General features: G+C 31.7%; 1 protein-coding gene across 1 annotated transcript; it reads left to right on the top strand.

Moving 5' to 3' along the window:
- The first annotated feature begins 15,324 nt into the window (after positions 1–15,324).
- On the top strand, positions 15,325–17,039 carry LOC130801017 (PLAT domain-containing protein 3-like). Its single transcript, XM_057664771.1, has 3 exons — positions 15,325–15,369; positions 15,459–15,518; positions 16,602–17,039. Exons 1-3 carry the CDS (start codon positions 15,325–15,327, stop codon positions 17,037–17,039), a joined length of 543 nt encoding a protein of 180 aa, XP_057520754.1.
- The last annotated feature ends 5,946 nt before the right edge of the window (positions 17,040–22,985 follow it).

Raw genomic sequence — 22,985 nt, forward strand, 5'->3', positions numbered from 1 at the left:
AAGGAAACCCCGAAGCAAGGTTCAATCGGGCAAATACATTGGGCATTCGGGCGATTGGTGCTTGAACTACAAGGAAATATTTTCAAACGTGCTGGGAACCTCGAAGCTAATCCATTCGGGCGAATGGTGCTTGACATCTACGTTGTTCGATTCTTTGCAAGTTAAATCCAAGGGCTATCTTTAGAGATTTTAGGGCACTACTCTTTTAGGCTATAAATACCCCTTCACTCTGAATGGAATGTTCATGCCTATTTGGAAAGATTCCCTCTCAACATTTTATTGCTTTCATCTTGTTCATTTATGCCTTAGTGTAGAGTTTATTGCTTTCCTTTTACATTCAAGTCTTGTATCTTTACATTCCTTTTGTTCTTTTTATTCAAGCTTTGGTTTATGTAAGTTTATTACTTCCTTTATTGCTTTCTTGTCTTTTAATACTTTCATCTAATGTTCTTTATCGCTTTCTTTATATTTTCTTTGAGTAGTTGCTTCATTTATTGCTTGTTTGTTCTTCAATATTGCTTTACTTCATTCATTTCTTTGTAAAGTAGTTCTTAGCTTCATTTACTACTTGTTTTCTTTGTTTCTTTTTGGTATATTTCTTGTTCTTAATGCTTTCAATCATGTTCTCATCTATTTGCTTAGCCTTAGTAGTGTCTAGCATGTGTAAGTAGTTCCTTTAGGAGTTATGGTTTGGTGAAACCCTAGGTTTGGTGATGTACTTCATGTGTTAGGTTAAGGTTGAGGTTGTTGTTGATTAATTGATTGATATTCGATTCAAATCTTTTCCTGCCACTCTTCAAGAGACATAAGGCGATTATGGGTCGTTCGTGTGGCTTATAAGGTCACAAACTTCCCCTTGCTATCTAGAGTGTCTCGATCAATTACCGTTCGATCTCCCTTGACTTATCTTCCCAAAAGACCAGAGAACCGACCTATGTCAAGTCCTTAGTCTTGCTAGCTTTGTCCTCGTGGTTCGATCCCCAACTTACCTCTATACCATTATAGTTGTATAAGGGTTTTTTATAAAATATTGTTTGCATAACTAGGTTCTTAGTATTACGACATGCTAGAAACCGGTTATCAACGATCAAAACTATTGCGCCTATAACTATAAGATCGGCAGAGGGGGAGGTCTCTGTCCCAAAGAAAATAGGTACCCCAGCTTCCGGCAAAGGCAAAGAGAAGTTAGGAGAGTCGGCGGCGGGCTCTGAGCTACCGGTTGAAGAGGTGTACCGTCGCAGGGGTGAGGTCTTACCTTTTAGGCATGACACTCTGTTCAATGAGCTAGGCTACAAAGCCATGATAATCGAGCGGCTAAAAATTTAATAAGTGAGGTGGACGTCGACTATTTAGAATTCGTGCCGCCGAGGGAAAGAGTGTGTCAGTTTAAAACTTCAGCTGCTGAGATAATATTATCGCTTTGACTTGGTTTTATTTTTTGTCAATTATAAATGAAGTATTGAAATTCTTTATGGTTTTATTTTGCAGAATTTTCTAAGAATGTCTTTTTATTTATCCCTATGTCGTCAAAATGCGGCAGATAGGGAGACTCTGGAGGCCTTGACCTCCCGCTGCGATGAACAGAATGAAGAATTGAAAAAACTTTGGGAGGAACTAGGTGAGCTACCTAGTTTGAAGGAAAAACTCTCCAAGTGTGCCGAATTAAAGGACCTCTTGTTGAAGACAGAGCAATGGCGGGAGGGAGCTTAAAACCTTTTGGAGGATACAATTGGAAGCTTGGACAAGGCTACGAGTTTATCTGCCACGATTGGCTATGAAACGGGGCGCTTGATGGATATCCACGATAAATTAGTTCATTAGATTCAGATCCTCAACAAGTAGGTTTCGAAAGACATGGAGAAGTACAAGGTCTTAGAAAACCAATGAAAACTATATGAAAACAAACTGATGAATTCTTAGAAACCAATGAAAACTGAAATAAACGAATTCCTACAAGGTGATGATTGCATGACAACTGAAACTGACGAAATACTTGAAAGATGATGAAAACTAATGAGATAATTGAAAACTGAAAAAACTGACGAAATACTTGGATGATGATGAAAACTATGAGTTCTCTGGCATATCTGGCCCTTTGTAGAGCTTGTTAAATGAATTATTTTTTCAAATGATCTCCATTCCATGGGCGTTGTAGCTTCTTTCCTGCCATGTCCTCTAACTCAAATGTTCCGGGTTTCACGATGCGGATAATTATGAATGGACCATCCCAATTGGCCCCAAGCTTGCCTTTTTCTGTTATTTTTCCCGTGGCTTCAATTTTGCGATGAACAAAATCCCCAATTTGAGGATGCCTCGTTTTGACATGTCGGTTGAATTAGCGTTTTATCCTTTGTTTATGTGCTATTAATCTTAAGAGAGCATTTCCCCTTGTAACGGCCCGATTTAAGTGACCTGGAAATCCATATGAAAATACAAATTTTGGTTCACTCTTTGGAATCTAGAGAAAAGTCTTCTCTAGGATCGTCAACGTTCCGTCAATAAAGAAATATAACTAAAACAGAAAACAGTACCAGCGTGAAAGAAAATAAGTCAGCGGAAGCTCTTACGTACAACTCGAGATCCCAAAGGCCTCTAGACAAACTAATTGAAATAAGCGAAAGCGAAAAGAAAACAACACTATCTCTTGCTACGTAAGTTCAGAGTTTCTTTCTACTCATAATTCAATACAAAAAGGTAAAAACATAGTCTTGATGATTACGGTTTCTAAGTGGAGACCTCACTCCAGTCCCCACCTGCAATCAACCTACTAGTCGTTGTATGACAACACGCAGTAGGTTCCAATGAAAAAATTCAATACACGTCAGAGACTTCATACAAATATCAACCAGGTTGAAAACAAGCAATGTGTTTATCCTAGCATGCATAGGCTCTAATACATTCATTATTAGTTAATCCCAACTTGTAACGTTGCCCGTCTTGTTCGGGTCGTTCAAGTATAAATCCAAATCTTTTAGAGGAATACACTTGGGAGAGCTAATCCCAAGGCAACCACCGACCTAAGACGTTGCCCATCCTGTTCGGGTCGTCAAAGTCAAAAGTATGCATACCCCCATAGTGACCGTAATGATCCAAAACTGCATGGGAACAATAATTGTAATAATCCAAATCCATACGTTAACCCCTTTGGGTAACATTATACAACCAAACGTCAACCCCTTTGGGTGACAAACACATAAATTCTCAATTTCCAATTAATTTTTTTCAAATTATTTGAAGTGTCTAATCCTTATGTGATTTACAATGCCTCGATTAGAAATGAAACAACACTACTTGCACAACCACATAAACAGTATGGTCTAAGCGTGTAACTTTAAGCGCTGCAACCAAACGATATTTAACCACGATAGAAATTTTGCCCTCTTATGAATCGAGGTCCTAAATAACACACACGCAAAACAATCACGTAATAGAACGTGTTTACACCTTTAATCCACTCCATACTACTAAGACATCACTAGGATTTGATAATTTTAAATGTTTTCATCAAATTCCCAAAAGTTCCTAATTTTAAATTTTAACCAGAAACTTAAATGATCGATTTGGGCAGTTTAGAAAATTCAAATGAAAAATCCAACTTCGCCGTTGCGTTCGGAACGCGTCAATTACCTTGGGTACCAAATTTCATAATTTCTAACATCCAATTACTATTTTTAATTATTTTAAGCGTTTAACGAGTTTTTAACGCATCGGTACATAAAACAACGGAACACGACTAACATTTCCAGATCAGCACCATTACCGAGGCAGAAACTGCCGCTGCCAAAATTTTTTATATATATTTATTATTATTATTATTATTATTATTATTATTATTATTATTATTATTTTATATATACATTATTAACCCTTTAAATCTCATGACCAAAATAACTCTAACAAGGTCACATTCACAACTACTAAGATAAACAAACAAGACCAATTTTTCTATCACACAACCACTTGATATTTCCACACATATATTAATACACAAAACCCCATCAACAAGCATATAAGTCATCAAGTAAAAAAAAAAGAACATGCCCATCCACAAAATCTTTCAAAAGACTTACAATTTCATAAATTATGATAACTAAATTAAATACTTAATTCTCTTAACAAATTAAAATTTTGTAGAGAATCACAAAACCAATTCACCCTTTTAAATCAAGACATATATATATATATAAACACAATCCTTCAAACAAATCAAATTTTGCTAAAAGATTTATAAACTCTTAGATAACTACATTACGTGGTCTATACCATTTAAATTTCATCTAACAAATTGAAATTTTGTTAGAGAAAAGTAAACCATAAGAAATTTATTTAAATATCAATATAACTTTAAATTCTTAATTCTTATAACAAATTTAAATTTTGTTAAAGAATATTGATCAAGAAGTTCTTTTCTTAATCCTTTTAACAAATTAAAGTTTATTAAAGGATTATTAGAGAAAATTTTCATATATAAAAGAAAAATACTTAATCCTCCTATAAGTCATAGGATATTGTAACACCCCGATATTTTTTTCCCCGATATATTTAATAATTTACTAGTAATATTATTTCTATATATATAGTTTATTTATTTTAGGCCTGTTCATGAGATTTGCAATCCTTTTTGGCAATTAGAATTAATTGGGCCCAAACTTTTCCTTAACCCATCTTTTATTTTCAAAAAAAAAAGAAAATAGGAGGGACTCTTGGTGGAGTTTGTAACTCCCTTAGAGTAATGAAGGATCAAGGCATTAATCCCATATAATTAACCCTTCTTAATTCCTTAATCATTTTCATTTTGACATGCTTTCATTTTTTAAGTTTCCAAGAACAAAAAAAAAACATATCCTCTCAAAATTCATCCTAATCCACATTCCTAACTCCATTACCCTTCATCATTTGGTGATTTTTCTTTACAATTGTAAGTGTAATTCTTAATCTATGTTGATTCTTAAGTTTTAATTTAAAATTCTATGATTATTATATGTTTTATCTTATAATTCATGTTTAATTTATGAATTTAAAATTTCATGTATGATTTTGGGATGTATTTTTCTATCTAAATTGATGAAGAATGTTTCTTTTTAGAGTTTTTAGATATTCATATATGTGAAGAATAAGATTGGTTTATGTGATGGGTGATTTTGAAATTTATATATAAATATGAATGTTCATGTAAAAAAATGTGTGTCTTTATTTTTGGTGGAAAAGTTATTTATTTTATTGGATAGTATGAGAAATTTATAATTTTGCTAGAGAAAAAAAAATATACAAACATGTATAAAGAAATTATTGTTGGACAAAGAATTTAATCTCAAAGATGGTTCATAAGAATTATATAAATTTGGTCATTGATATTTAATAGGCAATATACCATTTGGAATTCATTTATTGATGAATTTTGGTAAATCCCGTAGGGTTAGGGAAATGGTAAAAAAAATCTGTTTTTGGAGCACTTTTTGGCTTGAAAATAGGTTAAAAAATACTTAGAATACATTATAAATTATGAAAACTGATACCGGGGGTATTGACGCCTTTCGGACGCAACGGTGAAGTCGGAATTTTAGTTTGACAGTGTTAACATACTGTTCTGGACAGAATACTAAATCTGAATTCTATTTGATGTTATGTTGTGATGAAGTATGGCGTGTGATCATGAATTGTTTGCAAGTGTGGCTTGATCTTAGATGTGTGTATGTGTGTGTGTGTGCACACCTTGATTGTGGTTTGAGAAAGTGTGAATATATGCTTATTCCCATATGTACGATTGAATCGTGTAGTAAGTCGATTCGTGACGGGAAGTTGATAGGTTCATTTAAGATTTGCTTTTGCTTTCTTAAGGTACGCACATGCAGTAAAACTTTGTATATCGTGGATTGGTTGTTATAAAGGAATAATAATAATAATAATAATAATAATAATAATAATAATAATAATAATAATAATAATAATAATAATAATAATAATAATAATAATAATAATAATAATAATAATAATAATAATAGTAATAATAATAATAATATATTGAATAAAGTGTGAAGGTTATGTTATGCTTTCTTATTCAAGAAATATGATTTCAATAACTTGATGAGTAGAGGTAGTATGACCTCACTAACTTTAAAGTTGACGTAGTATGACGTCGATTGGTGGAAAGATTTTACTCGCGGTTTGTGGGGGCATTATGAGCCACCGCGGGGCTATGCATACTTAACCATAGGCACCGAAGTAAGGCGTGTTGCCTATGGTAGAGACTTGCTTAGGGGTTAGCTCCCCCCAATGTATTGACTTACTCCTAAAGTTTGGGGTTTGGTTCGGCAGTATGGCTGGAAAAGTACATCAGTATGGCTGACTGACTCAATGAATCATTTGAAATTTATTAAAAAGTAAATATTGAATTGTAGCCGATGTATGGTAAGTTGTCATTGTGCTTTATGCTATAATGTTAACGTTATAAGAGATGTTTTTGCTGACGTGTACCTTTGATCTTAACGATCCTGTGATAATGTTGTTTTTCCTTTCGGGGTTAATAACTAGCAATGAGTTAAGTTGCAGGCTGGGGAGAGAGGATTACATTTGAAGAATAAAAGAGATAGAGTACGGAAGGATTTTAATTTTGAACTTTATTAGCTTTTTAGGAATTGGATTTATTTAATAGGCGACTTCGCTCTCGAGATGTACTCCTTAGAATTTTGGTTTCATATCTTTTATCCGCTGCAAAGACTACGATATTACTAATTAATCTATAATAACTATTGTAGAACTCGATCCGCAAGTTTTAACTTTAAAATTTTCGTTTTCTCGTGCCTTTATGACATCTTGGTTAAACTCGGGTCCTGCTTGGTTTTCTTTTAAAATATAAAAATCTCTCTTTTAATGATCCGAGTTTTTCCGGGATGTTACAGATATCATCATATATAAAATAGAATTCATTTTAGTAATCTTGCATATAAAATTTATAATTAACAATTCAATTAAACTTACCCTTTGATCAAAAGATTGGATGGAACAACAAGAATTTTTTTTTCTTTTGAATGTGCCGAAACCAAAGAGCAAAAAGGGAGAAAATTTTCTGAACTTTTTTGTGTTTACTTGAAGTTTTAAAATGGTGATGAAATAAAAGGAAGCTTAAGGATTAATAGGCAACTTAAGACAATGATCATTATTGTGCCATAATACACAATTATGAGAGGAGTTACAAGACTCCTCCCATGCTCCACAACCGGTCACCCCCCTCATATCCCCTAATTTTTATTTATTTATTTTTTAATTAATTAATTAATTAATCATGATATTTTTAAAACAGAAAAGAAACGCCACGCGATAACATCGTACGCGATAAAACTCATTACCGTTAAAATTTAACTTACTTTATTTCTTATAATTATCTATGTAAAATAATATAATTTAATAATACATATTTATTTTATTTTATTATGTTATCTTTTTAAACCCGATAAATTACGGGGTGTTACACCCCTGGTCTTCGGTAGTAAGTCTATGTTTATTCTCTTTTCATTTTTGTTCTCTTCATGTGAGTAATAGGTCACCCTAGTTGAGGGTATACCAATTTCCATGGGGAGAACCGCTTCAGATCGTAGACTAATGAAAAGGGAATATGACCTGTTGCATCTTTAACTGTAGTACGGCTGGCCCATAGCATACCTGGTAGTTCTTCATCCCAAGTTCCATTTGCCCCTTCTATTTTCTTTTTGAGGCCGTTTAAAATTTCCTTCTTGGCTGATTCTACTTGTCCATTAGTTTGTGGGCGAGACACAAAGTTGAACCGGATTTGAATGTTAAATATATCGCAATATTCCATGGTATGTTTACTGACGAATTGCCGCCCATTGCCTGTGATGATGACGCAGGGGATGCTGTACTTTGTTATGATATTGCTCCATATAAACTGACATACTTGCTTATTTGTAATGGTATTGAGTGCTTTTGCTTACACATACTAGGAGAAATAATCGATAGGGGCAATAATAAACTTTCTCTGTCCCTTAGCTGGCGGAAATGGACCAAGGAGATCTATCCTCCATTTGTCAAATGACAAGACTGCTTGGATAGGCGTAAGGTAGTTGGATGGCTTTCAATTCCTTTTTGAAAAGTATTGACATTTAGGGAAACAATTTATCAATTTCTCTGCGTCGTTCCTAAGAGAAGGCCAGTAGTATCCACTTCTCAAGACTTTGCTTATGATAGTTCGTACGCCTTGGAGGATTCCGCACCCTTCCTCATGTATTTCACGAAAGATGTAATTTCCTTCTTCAGGAGTTACACACTTTAGGAGAGGGTGTGTATATGACTTTTTGTAGAGCGTTCTTTCGTGAAACTCAAACCAATTCACTTTCTTGTGCAAGAGCTTAGCTTGACTTTAATGTTCTGGTAAGACTTTGTTATGCAAGTATTGGACATATGGTTTCATCCACGTCTCTGATCTATCAATTGTTGAGACCATGATGCTGATGTTGGGGTTAGGAAGTACTTCCCAGATAATATCACGAGCCTTCGATTTTTCGGCTGAGCTTATAATATGCCATTATATGTTCTTCTGGAAATGACGTTCCATCAAAAGCTGTCATATTTGAAACTTTTTATTTTTGCTGGATTGGGAGTAGCTGATATTTCAGCAGCCAGCAGAGAGTTTATCAACATAGAGGCCTCAGGTGGGCTTCCTCGGCTAAACTCGTCCCGCGATATTATGAGGAGACTCGCAGGATGGCTAGACCCTGTAAGCCGTGTCATCTTTCGTTCTTGATGCTTTTTATCTATCAGCGACTAAACACTTTCTGACATTTTTTGCCGCTTGCTGTCCAGGTATGTGCAAGCGTCTCGGGTCGCGGTTTAGGATTCACCTTCTTCTGGATTGCCCTTGCTGAAACTCTTACGGATCTTGGACCTTTCGTGTCGCTTTTTAATTCTTTTGCTGGAACGTGACATTCCGGTGTCCCCATCCTTAGACTCACGAGAACTTGAAACGTTTTTTTGTAGCTCGATCCGATCTTGGAGATTCTTTATTTGATCTGCCATGTCGGCCAACACCTATTGCTGGGTGGCGAGGTTATTGGCACTTACAATGGCGCGGAGTTGTTCAGAGAAGGCGACTGTGAGATTTTTTGCCAGCAAGTCCAGATCTTGGCGAGTCACAGCTTCATTGTTAGCCTGACCTGCCGAAGTATCTGTATCAGTGTTGTGTACCGTAGCTGCTTTTGTTGGGTTTCTCTTGGGAGCCATGGTTTTTTGTTTTGGTTAGGTTTATATAATTCTATCCCCACAAACAGCACAAAACTGTTTCGATTAAGATATGACGAAGTGCAAGAGACACTTGAAATACCTGAAGTGGAAGCTTTGTCAAGGTCTATGATCAACGAGCTGGTGTGATGTAATTCTTCCACTGATGTAACCTGGAGTCCTGCAACACAACACATTAGCCTTGCCTGAGGGGTGATCTCCCGGAAAACCCCTCCGATACACAAGTTAGACAGGTGATGAGATCAATGAATGAACGATATGAACTTAAATGCAAGATTGTATATGTTGGGATGTAGGTTGATGATATTTTGGTGTGCTGATAATGAGTAAAGATTTGGGCAAAGTTTTTGGTATGAAATTTATGAACATAGGAGGTCAATGATGCTGGCAGCCTTTTATTTATAAGGGTAAAAAGGAAGTTATCTCAGGAGAAAGTAGGACATTATGGGTATGATGGAGGTTAGTTGTAGGTTATGATGAGTAGTGTAAGTATTGGGTAGTTATTTTAGGATTATGAAAGTTACTTACTTAGTTACCAAGCTAGATAGTTGAAAAGGTCATAAAAGACCCTTGACTAAAAGTCAAGATCAATGTAAAGTCAAGAGATATCAAGGTAAAATTATAATTGATAAAAAATTAATTAAATAAATTTAAATGTTACCATAACAATTGAATTTTTTATATTGGAGGAGGAGTATGTTCGCATAGACTAAGAGAATCCTAAATATGACGCCAACCAAAAATAATTGGAAGTGGTTGCAATTGTGGTTGCGACATCGAAGAAAAAAGGAAGAGAAAAGAGGTGTTTAGAGTGGGATCCGCCTCTCAAATATACTATCCTAGCGGCAGCTGTCCTTGTAATTATGATGGTATCCTTTATTCGAGATTACCGGAGTTCGAAGCTAGCCAAAAACCAAGCTTTTGATAATTTGCGACAAGAATTTCGACTTTAGGTGTTCATTCGGGTGATTGGGTGATTGTCGGAGTTTGAAGTTAGCCAAAAAATGAGTGTCATTCGGTTCAGTTGTATTTCGAATTTGTTATATTTCAGATGCGTGTTACGGCGAGTCACACTCGGGTCGGGTCAATTAGTCGTGGTTTGGTTGAAGATTAGTTATTCGACCTATCGGGTTAGCATCAATTTGGTGTCGGTTGAAGTTCGTGTGGAGTTTCAATCGGTCTCATGTTGTCATCGGTTAATAATTGGTTTGATTTTACTGGGTACAGATCGGGTTTGGGTATTTTTCAAGTAGAATTTGGCTACGAATCACTAATTACTATTGATCGAGTCAGTATCAGATTAAGTTGTTAGTCATTTTTTAGTTGATGATAAAGTTTCCTTTATTTGAAGCAAAATAGTTAAAATGCAAATCAATTAGTGATCATTATTACATTGTTACTTTTACTTGTTTGACCGGAAATTAAAATTGTAAAGTTCTATCAATTTTCATCTAATTCGATTAAAAGTAGTTAAATAAACATTGACCATTGATTATTAACTCTAAATATATGAAACTATGTATTTATAAAATTTATTTTATTAAAATATTTATCACTCTATTAGAATAACTAATAAGATGATTGAATATGAGTCGATCATACTTCTATGTTAAATATTGGCTCTAGTTTACTGCAGTTCGATCTAAATTACGTTCGGATTGAGTCGGTTTTAGCCGGATTGAGTTTGGTTTTGAGCATGATTCGGGTCGGATATGACTTGGGTATATCATTATTAGGTTCAGGTAGTCTCTGTTAACGGTTATGTTTCGGTTACAAAATCGGTTATAGGTCGGACTTAATTTTCCTATTTTCGGTTGTCAATCGGTTCGGGCATAAGTTCGGGTCGGATAATGTCGGTTCGATAAACCTAAAAAATGAAGATATTTTCGAATCGATTTACTTTCGATTTCAGTTCAAATTTTTGGATCGGTTCACTTTTAAACGGCTCTAATTTAAACTAAGGTTTAATAATGCTGCAAAATTATCAAAGAGTAATTGATGGAATAAATATCGAAAGACAAAAGTTGCTCTAATTTATGAGCATCACTATTAGTAGCGCCAACCTCCTCCTTAAAATTTTACTTGAATGAGATAACAATTATGGTAAATTTGAATGTATTATTATTGTAGTTTTTGTAATTTGACAAATATTAGTAATAGTGTAATTTAGGCATTTAACTTTTCTTATAATTAGTACATTTTAGTTTAAAGTTTTATTACTATATTATTGTTTATTTTATATTTAATTAATAATAAAAATTAGGAGAAATTATAGTAAACTACATAATGTATAGGTCTATTTGCAAAAAACAATCTTATGTATTTTGTTTTTCTCAAAACACTATCTAATGTGATATATTTCGAATTCTCTGCAAATGACTACCACTTAACCAAAAATATTAAGTGACCATTAAGTTTGAGGTTTTGACCAATTTGAGAGGTTAAGTTATCTATGTGGCAGTATCTCATTGGTCCTCGTATATTTAAATAATTAAAAATTAAAACACATAAATTAATAAAAAAATATACATATTTGACGTCATTTTTACCCATCGATATTTTTTCAAAAAACAGGCGTCGCGTCTACCTTATGGGATAACTTCTTTAGAAATCCGGTCAAAACAAGTACTTATTCGCCTATTTTTGGACACGTAAACTGAAAAAGATTACGTCATTTTTACCCATCATAATGATATTTTTGAAAAAAACGAACATCGCGATTATCCTTATGAGGTAACTCTTTCGAAAATAAGTACTTGACTCGATCAGATTTTCGAAACAGCTACCCCATTAGGATAATTGCAATGTCTGTTTTTTTTTTGAAAAATCATCGTTACGATGGGTGAATATGACGTTAAATTTCTTTTTCGATTTACATATTTAAAAATAGGTTGTTTCAACCGGATTTTCGAAAGAATTACCTCATAAGGATAATTGCCACGTTTAATTCTTGAAAAATCATCGCTATGATGGGTAAAAATGACGTGAAATATCGTTTTTAATTTACGTGTCAAAAAATAGGCGAATAAATACTTGTTTCGACCGGAATTCTAAAAGAGTTATCCCCTAAGGATAATCACAACGTTTGTTTTTTAAAAAATATCGTCATGATGTGTAAAAAAAATATTAAAAAGTAAAAAAATGAAAAATGAGTAGATGAATTTTTTTGTTTATTTATTTTTATAACTAAAAATTGATTTGAGCAGCCAAAAATTGACATGTGTTATTTCTTTTTAATTTGGTCAAACCTTGAAATTTAACAGTCAACTGACTTTTTTCCATTAATTGGTAGTCATTCGCAAGGAAATATATCACAAAGTAAATATTCTGCAAAAAAATACATAAGGTAGTGTTTTGCAAATAGACTTAAACATAGTTTGCTATAATTTTTCCTAAAAATTAATCCTCAATATAAAATTATAATTACTAAATATAATTATAAATTATAATTTTTGATTTCATAAACAATACAAATTTAATAATATTTATATAAAACTAGAAAAATAAATAAATAAATAAATAAATAAACTCTAAACCTAAAGCCTAAATCCTAAAGCATATAACGACGGGGCATTATACGAAGTATAGTTTACGATGAAAAACTCTTGGAAAAAGTCCCTATGGACTCCGTGACGGGCATGTTTCATCGTCCCTCACGCGAGTAAAATTGCAATGGATGCGCGACCAAATGCTGTTTTGACACTTCGTCGCCACACACAGCACACAACCACTTTTGCGATGCATTACTAGTGAATAATTCCAGTGGGAAACCACAGCAACAATATGTAATGAAAAGTTGGAAAAAAAGTCCGTCACGAAAAGCCTTTAGTGATGATTTTTGCATGGAAACGGTCCATCTTTATATACCCGATCTTTTAGTGAAGACCATACATGTTTCCATAAAATATATAGTTCGTGCTCCCCATTATTATGCTACTTGCTTCCATGTTCAAATTGTAAAAATCAAGCAAGATTAAAGAAAGGCTAACATCCACCCAATTACATCAGGAAAGATAAGGAGGCAGTTATGGAATCCAAGCTTCTTTTATTCAAAACCATCTTCATCATCCTTGCCTTTCTCCCATTTTCTGTATATTCGAAGGTACGTCTTATTAGCTACCTATAGTGTCCTTTATATTCACTTTTAGAAAAAAAAAAAAAAAAAAAAAAAAAAAAAAAAAAAAAAAAAAAAAAAACCATTTCAATTAGTTTCAATGGTTTTTAATTAAATTATTGATCCATTTATAGAATATATAGAGCTTTCTCAAAGGCATCAACAAAACAACAAACTACTTAAGGCGTGAACATCAACTAAAATTTACTTTTTCGAAGAAAAAATTGTCAAAAATAAACTAATAATTGATTGATCCACTAAAATTAAACTTAGAGTATTGTAAATTTTAATATAAATTCACCTATTCAGTATAATTGCTAGAAATAAATTCAGCTATTTTTTATTTCTAATTATTGACTTACAAAGAAGCTTAGAGTTTATAAATTACAAATGGGTTTATTATTATCAATTATACCTTATAGTAAGTGGATTTATTTCAAAATAAATAATTGGTGTTTTTGTTTCAACGGATCAAGTAAAGATTAGTTTATTATTGACAACTTTCTTTTATCGAATATATAGTCAACTTAAATTTATTATTAGACTGTACATTTATTTGTAACTTAGTGGCACATAACTGAAACTCACCTGGACCCATAGATATTTAAGAAAACAGCTAAATATTTGTATACGATTTGTTTTATTCCTTTTTTTATAAACTTTATGTTTAAAATGTCCCAAATATTTTACCTAAAAACCACTCATATATATATTTAGGTTAAATAAAACAATTTTAATTATTAGGAAAAAATAAATATGCGCATATTTATAATATTTTGTTTTTCAATATAATTAGCTAGACGGAAAAAAATTATGAGAAGTATATACTATGACAATATTTAAAACAATGAGGGAATGTGGAGGTGATTTGTAAATTTTATGTTGCTACTTTTAGGATTGTCATGTGTTTGGTTATCCCATATAGCTCAGAGCTTTAAGTTGTGACCTAGGTGCTTTTTTGTCAACAATCTGATCATAAATTTAAGAGTAAATTACAACCTTTAAGTTTAAAGCTTTTGCGAATTATCATTTTAAAATCTAATTTTTGCGAATTATAGTCTTTAAAGTATTAAAGTTTACACCAATAAGGCCAAGTGGCCGTTGACTAACCCAAATGAACTTTGACCAGCATAATTTTCGTTTATCATTACTAATCACCTTTGACCTTTGTTTACCATCCCTTATCACCTTTGACTTTCCTAATTACTAATTGCATCTTTGTGTTTTTGCACTTTAATATCGTTTTTACCCATCATACTGATATTTTATCAAAAGACGGACGTCACGATTATCCATATGATTATCTTTTAGAAATTCGGTCTCAATAAGTACTTGTTCGGCTATTTCCCAGCAAGTAGACCGAAAAAGATATTTAACGTCGTTTTTACCCATCATAACAATATTTTTTCAAAAAATGGACATCGCAATTACCCTAATAGGATGACTCTTTCAAGAATCCGATTGAAACAAGTATTTACTCGCCTATTTTTCGGTATGTAAACCGAAAAAATATTTTTAACGACGTTTTATCCATCATAACAATATTTTTTCAAAAAACAGACGTCGCGATTACCCTTATGGGATAACTCATTTGAAAATCCGGTCGAAATAGTACTTATTTGCCTAACTTTTGGCACGTGGATTTTCAAAAGAGTTATCCCATAAGGATAATCGCTAAGTACGTTTTTTGAAAAAATATCGTTATGATGGGTAAAAATGACGTTAAATATGTTTTTCTGTCTAAGTGCCGAAAAATAGAAGAATAAGTACTTGTTTCGATGGGAATTTCGAAAGGGTAATTACGACGTCCGTTTTTTTGAAAAATATCGTTATGATGTGTAAAAACCACGCTAAATATCTATTTCGGTTTACATGCTTGAAAATAGGCGAATAAGTATTTATTTCGATCGGATTTCTAAAATATTGTGATGTTCGTTTTTTGAAAAAATATCGCTATAATGGGTAAAAATGACGTTAAAATGCTAAAACTTAGGGTACCATTGGTAATTAGAATAGTCAATGGTGATTAGGGATGCTCAACAAAAGTCAAAGGTGATTAGTAATGGTCAACGGTCATTTATGCTGGTCAAAGGTCATTTGGGTTGGTCAACGATCATTTGGCCTTGATAGAGCAGACTTTGATACTTTAGAGGTTGTATTTCGCAAAAATTAAACTTTAAGGTTGTAATTCGAAAAACTCCTAAACTAGGCTATAATTCAAAATTATTTTAAATTTAAATTAATATTCCTTTGATCGAGGTTAATTAATTAATTAGGTGAGCCTTTATAATATTGTATTAATGACTTAACTATTTCACTGATAATGAGACTAAACGGAGGGATATTGCTTTATCTTCACAACTACTAAATAACCTACTACTAATAATCATCTAAAAATAGTGAAAATTTAACTCATAATAACAAATAAATTTTATTAATCTAGTTAATATATATTAGTTAGGCTCTCAATATATTATGAAACATATGTGTAAAAATTAAAGCTTAAAATATGCTTTGAAAACTGTTTAAAAAAATGGGATAAACTTTCCAAAATTGAGAGAATTTATAATCTATAGTCTATAATCTATCAATAATCTATAATCTATATCTATAATCTATAACTAAGATTAAAGAAGTAACTACTTGCCACAAGGCTATTTCAGGAGCTTTATTTCAACGGAAATAATTGGTTGATAGAATAATTGAATAATTAGTATGTTAGTCTTACGTTCATGAGAATAATTGGTACGTTTGACATTATATATATATATATATATATATATATATATATATATATATATATATATATATATATATATATATATATGAATTGACTTGGTTTTTATCTATGATTATAATAATATTGATTTGAACTCTGAGAGTACTTAATATTGATTATAATAATTTAACAAAAATACAATAAATCTGGAGGAATCATGACAGAGTTTAGCTAAGATATACGATATTTTTTCACGATTCTTCTAAAGAAATTCAATATATTTGTAATTTTTGTTGGGGTGTTAGCATTCTCAAAATCTTTAATTAATATGTCCACCAATGGTTTTCCTTCATCTAAATTATATATTATACAATTCAATATTAATAGGAATAGGGTTTTTGTCATATTCTAGATAGACCCAAACCTAAATTTGCTAGCCATGACACCATTTTGTTTTTATATATGAAAAGTAATAATAATTTGTTAATTAGTGTTAAAACTGATATAAAACTGCAGGATGATGACTGTACCTACGTGATTTACGTGCAAACAGGAAGCATAAATGATGCTACAACATATGCAACAGTGAATCTTGAACTAAGAGACACTTATTTCGATCGATTAAACCTCACAAATCTACAATCGTGGGGAATAATGAGCAAAAATCATTACTATTTTCGAAGAGGAAATTTAGATACTTTTTCTGTGAAAGGGAAATGTTTCAAAGGTCCAATTTGTAGCATAACATTGAGCCATGATAATAAGGGTTTGTCATCTGGTTGGTACGTCGACTATGTACAACTCACGACTATTGCACCAAGTCGAGGTTGCCGGAGAACTTACTTCCCTGTCAATACTTGGGTTGCTATCGACAAGTGGCCGTATGGTTCGGCTAGAAGGGGTGTTTATTTATGTGATGAGATTGTTAGACATGAACGTAAATGTTCATATTAGATTTGATTATCTTCTATGTGCTCAGATTTTTTTCTATAGATTACTGAATATTGATTACACAGTTTTGTGTGAATTTTGTGTTTTAGCATTTGTGTTTTGTATCTTTAATTTTTGTGGATAATAAATTTATGACTGTTTTAAACATACATCATAATTAGGTATTTACCTGTGTCAGACATGAAATAATGAATACTTTATTTGCGTAAACATATCCAATTAATAAAAAAGTACAAATGTTTTAAAACAAAAAACATATATTAACATTATATCCTTAAACTTTTTAAAAAAATAATAATTGGAATTAACATTTTTTTATTTATAATTTTAAACAAAATATGAAAAACAATGTATACATACAATAATAAAAAAAAATATAAAAACCCTTTATTACACCAGGTACATGAATTTGTTTAACAAAATCAATGACCCACAAAAATAGAAAATTGTATAAAAAAGTAGAATGTATAAAAAATGTCATATTTTTGAAATAACTCCTTGAACACAACATTATAAGTAAAAGTATATGTGTTGTCTTGATTATCACATATTAAAATCTTTAGTCCTCTTTTGCTTATAGCACGTCGTCACATACAATTGACCCTAACTGAAACCAAGTTTTGGCAAAAATAAACTTACGTGTGATAAAGACTAACCTTCACGTTTGTTAATAGTCATAGCAAAACATAGAGTAACTGGAAATGGTCTTCTCTGTATCTTGACATGAAGATTTGCGAAATCAGTCGACGTAAGACTAATACTTGGAATCAGGATTGTGTCTCCCTCTTTACATCTCGTGAGAAATTTAGCCTTTATAATATTGTTTCCGAGACGAATTAATGTCAGTCTTGTGCTATTACACAAACCAGTTGACCGATCAATACTCCTAAGCAACATAATTGGCACACCTTTATTTAGTCTAAATTCATGATTTGACAAAACAAACACCTCGTGTTTAAAAATTCAAATGAAAATGCATCAGTATGATTGTTTACAAAACCATTTGCTTTACTTAGGCAATATGAGCTTAAATACACTTCACTTCACCAAGTATAAGAGACATTACATAATCATTGACTCTGCCAATAATTTCATTGGTAAGAGCTATAATAACCCTATCATAGAATATGCTTGCATCACTCAATGCATATGTTAGATTAGGATATATGTTATGAACGATTAATGCAATGGCTCGTTCATCTTTGAGCAAGATATGATTTGGGATGTCGATCACAATTCACAACTTCACTGTCATTTGTTTCCCTAAGTTCTTCGACGCCAATTTTGGGTGTCCAATTAGAATATTCTCTTATTCATCGGCATCACTTATGGCATTCTGAAGGCTCATGTTTTTGGTTAGTCGCAACACATTACATGAGCTCCATGAAATTACAAATTAATAGATGCAAAAATGATATCTGGTCGAGTGCCTTTCAAAATGACATGGAGTATCTGACGAAAATCACCACCAAATATAACTACTTTTCCTCCAAAAGAGATATCTATAGGTGTCCATCTGCACCATGAAATGCTTCTTCCATACTTTCGTCTAAAGATTTCAAACAATACTTGCTCACCATTGGTGCTTCATCCCAGATTAAAAGCTTGGCTTTTGTAATAGTCTAATCAAGTCATTACCAGGTTGAATACCTTGACCATCGAATTTTGAGTGACAATTAAAGGAGTACAGAATCTAGAATGAGTGGTTCTTCTCATTAAAGTATAAGCGATGCTATGCCACTTAAAGCAACATGTAGCACAATATCTCCCTTTGAACGAATAGTATCACACAACACCCACCAAGTGAATGTTTTACCAGTCCCACCATGACTGTATAGGAAGAAAACACCACTTTGTTATCATCATAATTGTTTGCTATACTCAACTGTTAAATATGAATATAGATCTTAAGCTTGACGCGCATCGCTTCTTTGTCATACTGTAATTCCTCCATGATGAAGATATTTCTGATGTCTCTAACCAACAGGTCATATGGACATAATTCATTTGAGAAATTACAAAGAGTAGATTCATAAATGGTTACCTAAATTCCCAATTCTAATCTATGATAATTCTATGATTGTAAGACCTAAAAATAGGCATAGCAATTAAGATCTTAGGTAGAATCTTAATAATGATAGGATCACATAATCTTACAAAGACTATAAATATGAGTGATAGGATCATAACAGGACTCTATATTCCTACGATCTAATGACTGATCTTATAAGGGTTTTCTCAATCATAAAAAATTCTAATATTCTAGCTTTTACTTACACATAAATATAAGTTAAGAATATCTCGTCATTACAATATGAAAGTACCTATTGATTCACAGTTCATAAATGATCATTAAAAGTATTTCGTTTGATAAATAAAAAGATGAAGTCAAATAAATCTTTAATTACAATTCAATACTTTAAGGATGAACTAAAAGGAAATAATAGACCATTCTATAGCATATCAAAACATATTTGTCCTATTTCTGGATAACTGTGTGAAAATAGATTGAGGTGGTTTGGACATGTGCAGAGAAAAACTTTCGCCGCCCCTGTGAGGAGGGTAGAAAACATTATAGAAGAGGGTAAGAGGCGTCGAGGAAGACCCAGGAGAACTTGAGATGAGCAAATAAGAGTTGACTTATATAAGTTAAACCTCTCTGAGGGCTTGACTAGGGATAAGGGTAGATGGAGGCGGCATATCCATGTTTTAGACTACTGATGTCCTCTTAGGTTACCTTTGGGTGTTCTTGCCATCTTGCTTCTCTCGTTTCTTCTATTATTAGTTTTGTTTTCCTTTGTTTTCTTCTGTAGTTGGTTCTACTTATTTATTTTATTTATATGCATTCCTTTTATCTTTTCCGTGTAGCTACGTCTTATTATCTTTCTCGAGTTGGGGGACTCCTTTGGTCGCGCTCTCCTTTATGGGTATGAGTTGTCGCCGCCCTTCCCTCCCCAGACCTTGTCCATAGTTTTTCTGTGAATGGGATACACTGGGTAGGATGATGATGATGATGATGATAATGATTATGATCCTACAATCCAATTCTATCGATTTCAATACTAGTTATTAAACAATCGTATTATTAATGAGATTTCGATAGTCATTTTTAGCGCCTAATTTTTTTTATATATATTTGTTCATTAGTAATTAAAATTTAATTAGTGATGGTAGTAATTTGAAAATTTTCTACGATGATCAGAAACTTGTCAACTCGTAACGTAGTTATGAAGTGTAACAAGTAACGTAAACTTTGGAGGTAAAACTTAAAGTTGAGCAACTATCCATAACATTTCGGGGTAATTATAATACTTATGCGAAAACTTTAGTTACCCATGTTGAGAATAAATAAATATTTCATAAACATAAATAAGTGATTTTTAAACATGAAGTACATGTTACATGTACAATAATTTTTACCCAAATATTAAACTATCTTAGATAAACCTTTCCTACACTATAATAGATCAATTTGAGGACAAAGATCACCTCCCAACAACTAAAACCAACCAGCAATAGCTACCCCATTTTCCTCCATTGCAGGCTCTTTATTCACTTACACACACAAGCTAAATGTTCTACCCAAGATCCCCTCTTGTCCTAGTCAATGTTGGGAATTATTACATGCATGCAAAGACCAAATACAAGGGCCAAAGAATATGATTTTTTCTGTAGAAAACCAGCCCCTCCATCATCTTCATTTCACTCATAAATTGTCACTTAATACACCCAAACTCATTCAAACAACTTCCCTCAAATACCTCTACAAGTCCTACATGTTTTCTACTTTAAAATCTCACTAAAATGACTTGAAAAACACCCATTTTAGAGCATAATAGCTGCTGTCCAGATTAATAAAATCATCATGTACTCCTCAAGGTATTCATATAAACACATACAAGGCCATCTCTAATTACGTCCAACAAAAACACTTTCATTTCCTTACCAAAACACTTACAAAAAGACTATTTATATGAATTTTATGAACATAAAAACTTCATAAAAACATTATTCATTTTATTATACTTCATCCATATCACTTTGGAGCATTCTTACAAGATATTATAAATTCAAGTTTACAAACTTTGTTTTTAAAACTTATACTAGAACAAGTACATATAAAAATGATTTTTGTATGAAATCTTTCTCATAAATCAAGTATGTTATAAAGATACATTTTATGACTAAAAAGAGGAAAATCACGTATATAAAATTATAAAAGTTGGAAACTAAGAAAATGTATTTCCGCAAACTTATAAATTTTCTTACTTTAAGGATTTAAGTAAAATTATGGAACTTAATTAAGTATATCGCTCGACATAATAAGTATACTCCAATTATGTTAAAATCATCACAAGAATTAGTTTAACAACTCCAACTAAGGAATGTTAAGTGCATGTTAGAAATCCAAAATTATTATTGATTTTTGGATAAATGCAATATGTTTAGTTGAAGAGTTGGAATTGAGACTTGAAGGGCAAGGACCCGAAGTTGGAACCACTTCTAAGAACGCGTAGGAGCTTACATGGGAGCTTACAGAATAATTATATAGGCTTGAAGTCGAGGTATGTCACATGGGGTGATTTTTAAAGGATTTAAGAACAAGTTGGGAAAGTTTGATAAAATTGTTTTTAAAAATAAAATTCCCAAAGAGGAGTTATTAAATCTTGAAAAATGATGTAAAATGATAATTTTGAGTATGGAATAGTTTATTACAAGTATTATTATTGTGGGCATCATGCATGTTGATTTTATAAATTGTTGTATGTTTAAAGGCATTTTTAACACTACTTTGTGAAAGTTATTGTAATGGAAATGATTATAGAACATTGAAAATATTTGAAATTCATTTTAAAAGAAATTTTCAGTAGCTATATGTTAAGAAAACCTCTTGGATATTTTTTATTGAAATTATTCGTTAAATTGATATTTTAATGGATTTTAAGGTGTTAAATATTCTTATAATAAAACATGGTATTAGATAAACTCTGGATCATAAAAACTAATTAATAAAACCATATTATAATGTCTCCAACAAGATTTGGCCAGAATATATTTAGTTAGGAATTTTTCATGATTTTTGAGTAATCGTTGAATTGTTTATCGGTAAATTGTAAAATGGTAAAATATAAAATAATTTCCAAATAAAGACATATGGATTTGAAATTTTTGTCACATACTCATATGGATAGTAACTAAAATTGGTAAAAGTTTGGAAAGATTTTGATGACATTTAAGGACCTTAATAATTTTTACTCAGTTATTAATAATCCATAAGTTAGAAAACGGTAAAATATAAAAGAAATTCTAAATAACGTCTTTTGGACATGAAACTTTTATGAGACACTTATATAAACAGTAGATACATGTTCAAAAATTTATATGGATTTTTGTGACCATATATTGACTTAAATAAATTTTCTTCGGTTTATCGGTAAAATAACGATATTAATTATTAAAAATACCCAAAATAATTTTTAATGGTTATTTAAAATTTTATACCTCTTAAAATAGTTTCTGGAACATCATAGATTTTTATAATATTTTATTCGGACTCAAACAGTTTTAAACTATTTTATTCTATTTATCGATAAAATGTCTATACAAAATAATAAAACATCATACATGACTTTTATAAGTTTGAATGGCCTAATAAACATGTTATATGACTTCTGGAACTTTGGTATGATTTTATTAGGCTAATTATTAATTATTTACTAATTTATCAAATTAATAAAAAATATTTAATTATTAATAAAGGTGTAATATTGTTAATTAAATTTGGGTAATAATAGACCTATATCAAAAATTTATAATTATATTAATAATCTACTGCCTCATAGTATAAAATACGTTTAACTTAGATGGTTTATAAATTTTATGGATTTATTTAAATAACGGTAAATACCTAAATTATCGAAAATAATTATAAGATCGTAATAAATTCGC

The sequence above is a fragment of the Amaranthus tricolor genome, chromosome 15 (assembly GCF_026212465.1).
Source record: "Amaranthus tricolor cultivar Red isolate AtriRed21 chromosome 15, ASM2621246v1, whole genome shotgun sequence".
NCBI classification, from domain to species: domain Eukaryota; kingdom Viridiplantae; phylum Streptophyta; class Magnoliopsida; order Caryophyllales; family Amaranthaceae; genus Amaranthus; species Amaranthus tricolor.

Coding starts and splice junctions, on each gene's coding strand:
- LOC130801017 (XM_057664771.1), top strand. CDS start 15,325: ATGGGTAAAAATGACGTTAAAATGCTAAAACTTAGGGTACCATTG. Junction 15,370..15,458: donor TAAAACTTAGGGTACCATTG/GTAATTAGAATA, acceptor TGCTGGTCAAAG/GTCATTTGGGTTGGTCAACG. Junction 15,519..16,601: donor CAGACTTTGATACTTTAGAG/GTTGTATTTCGC, acceptor ATAAAACTGCAG/GATGATGACTGTACCTACGT.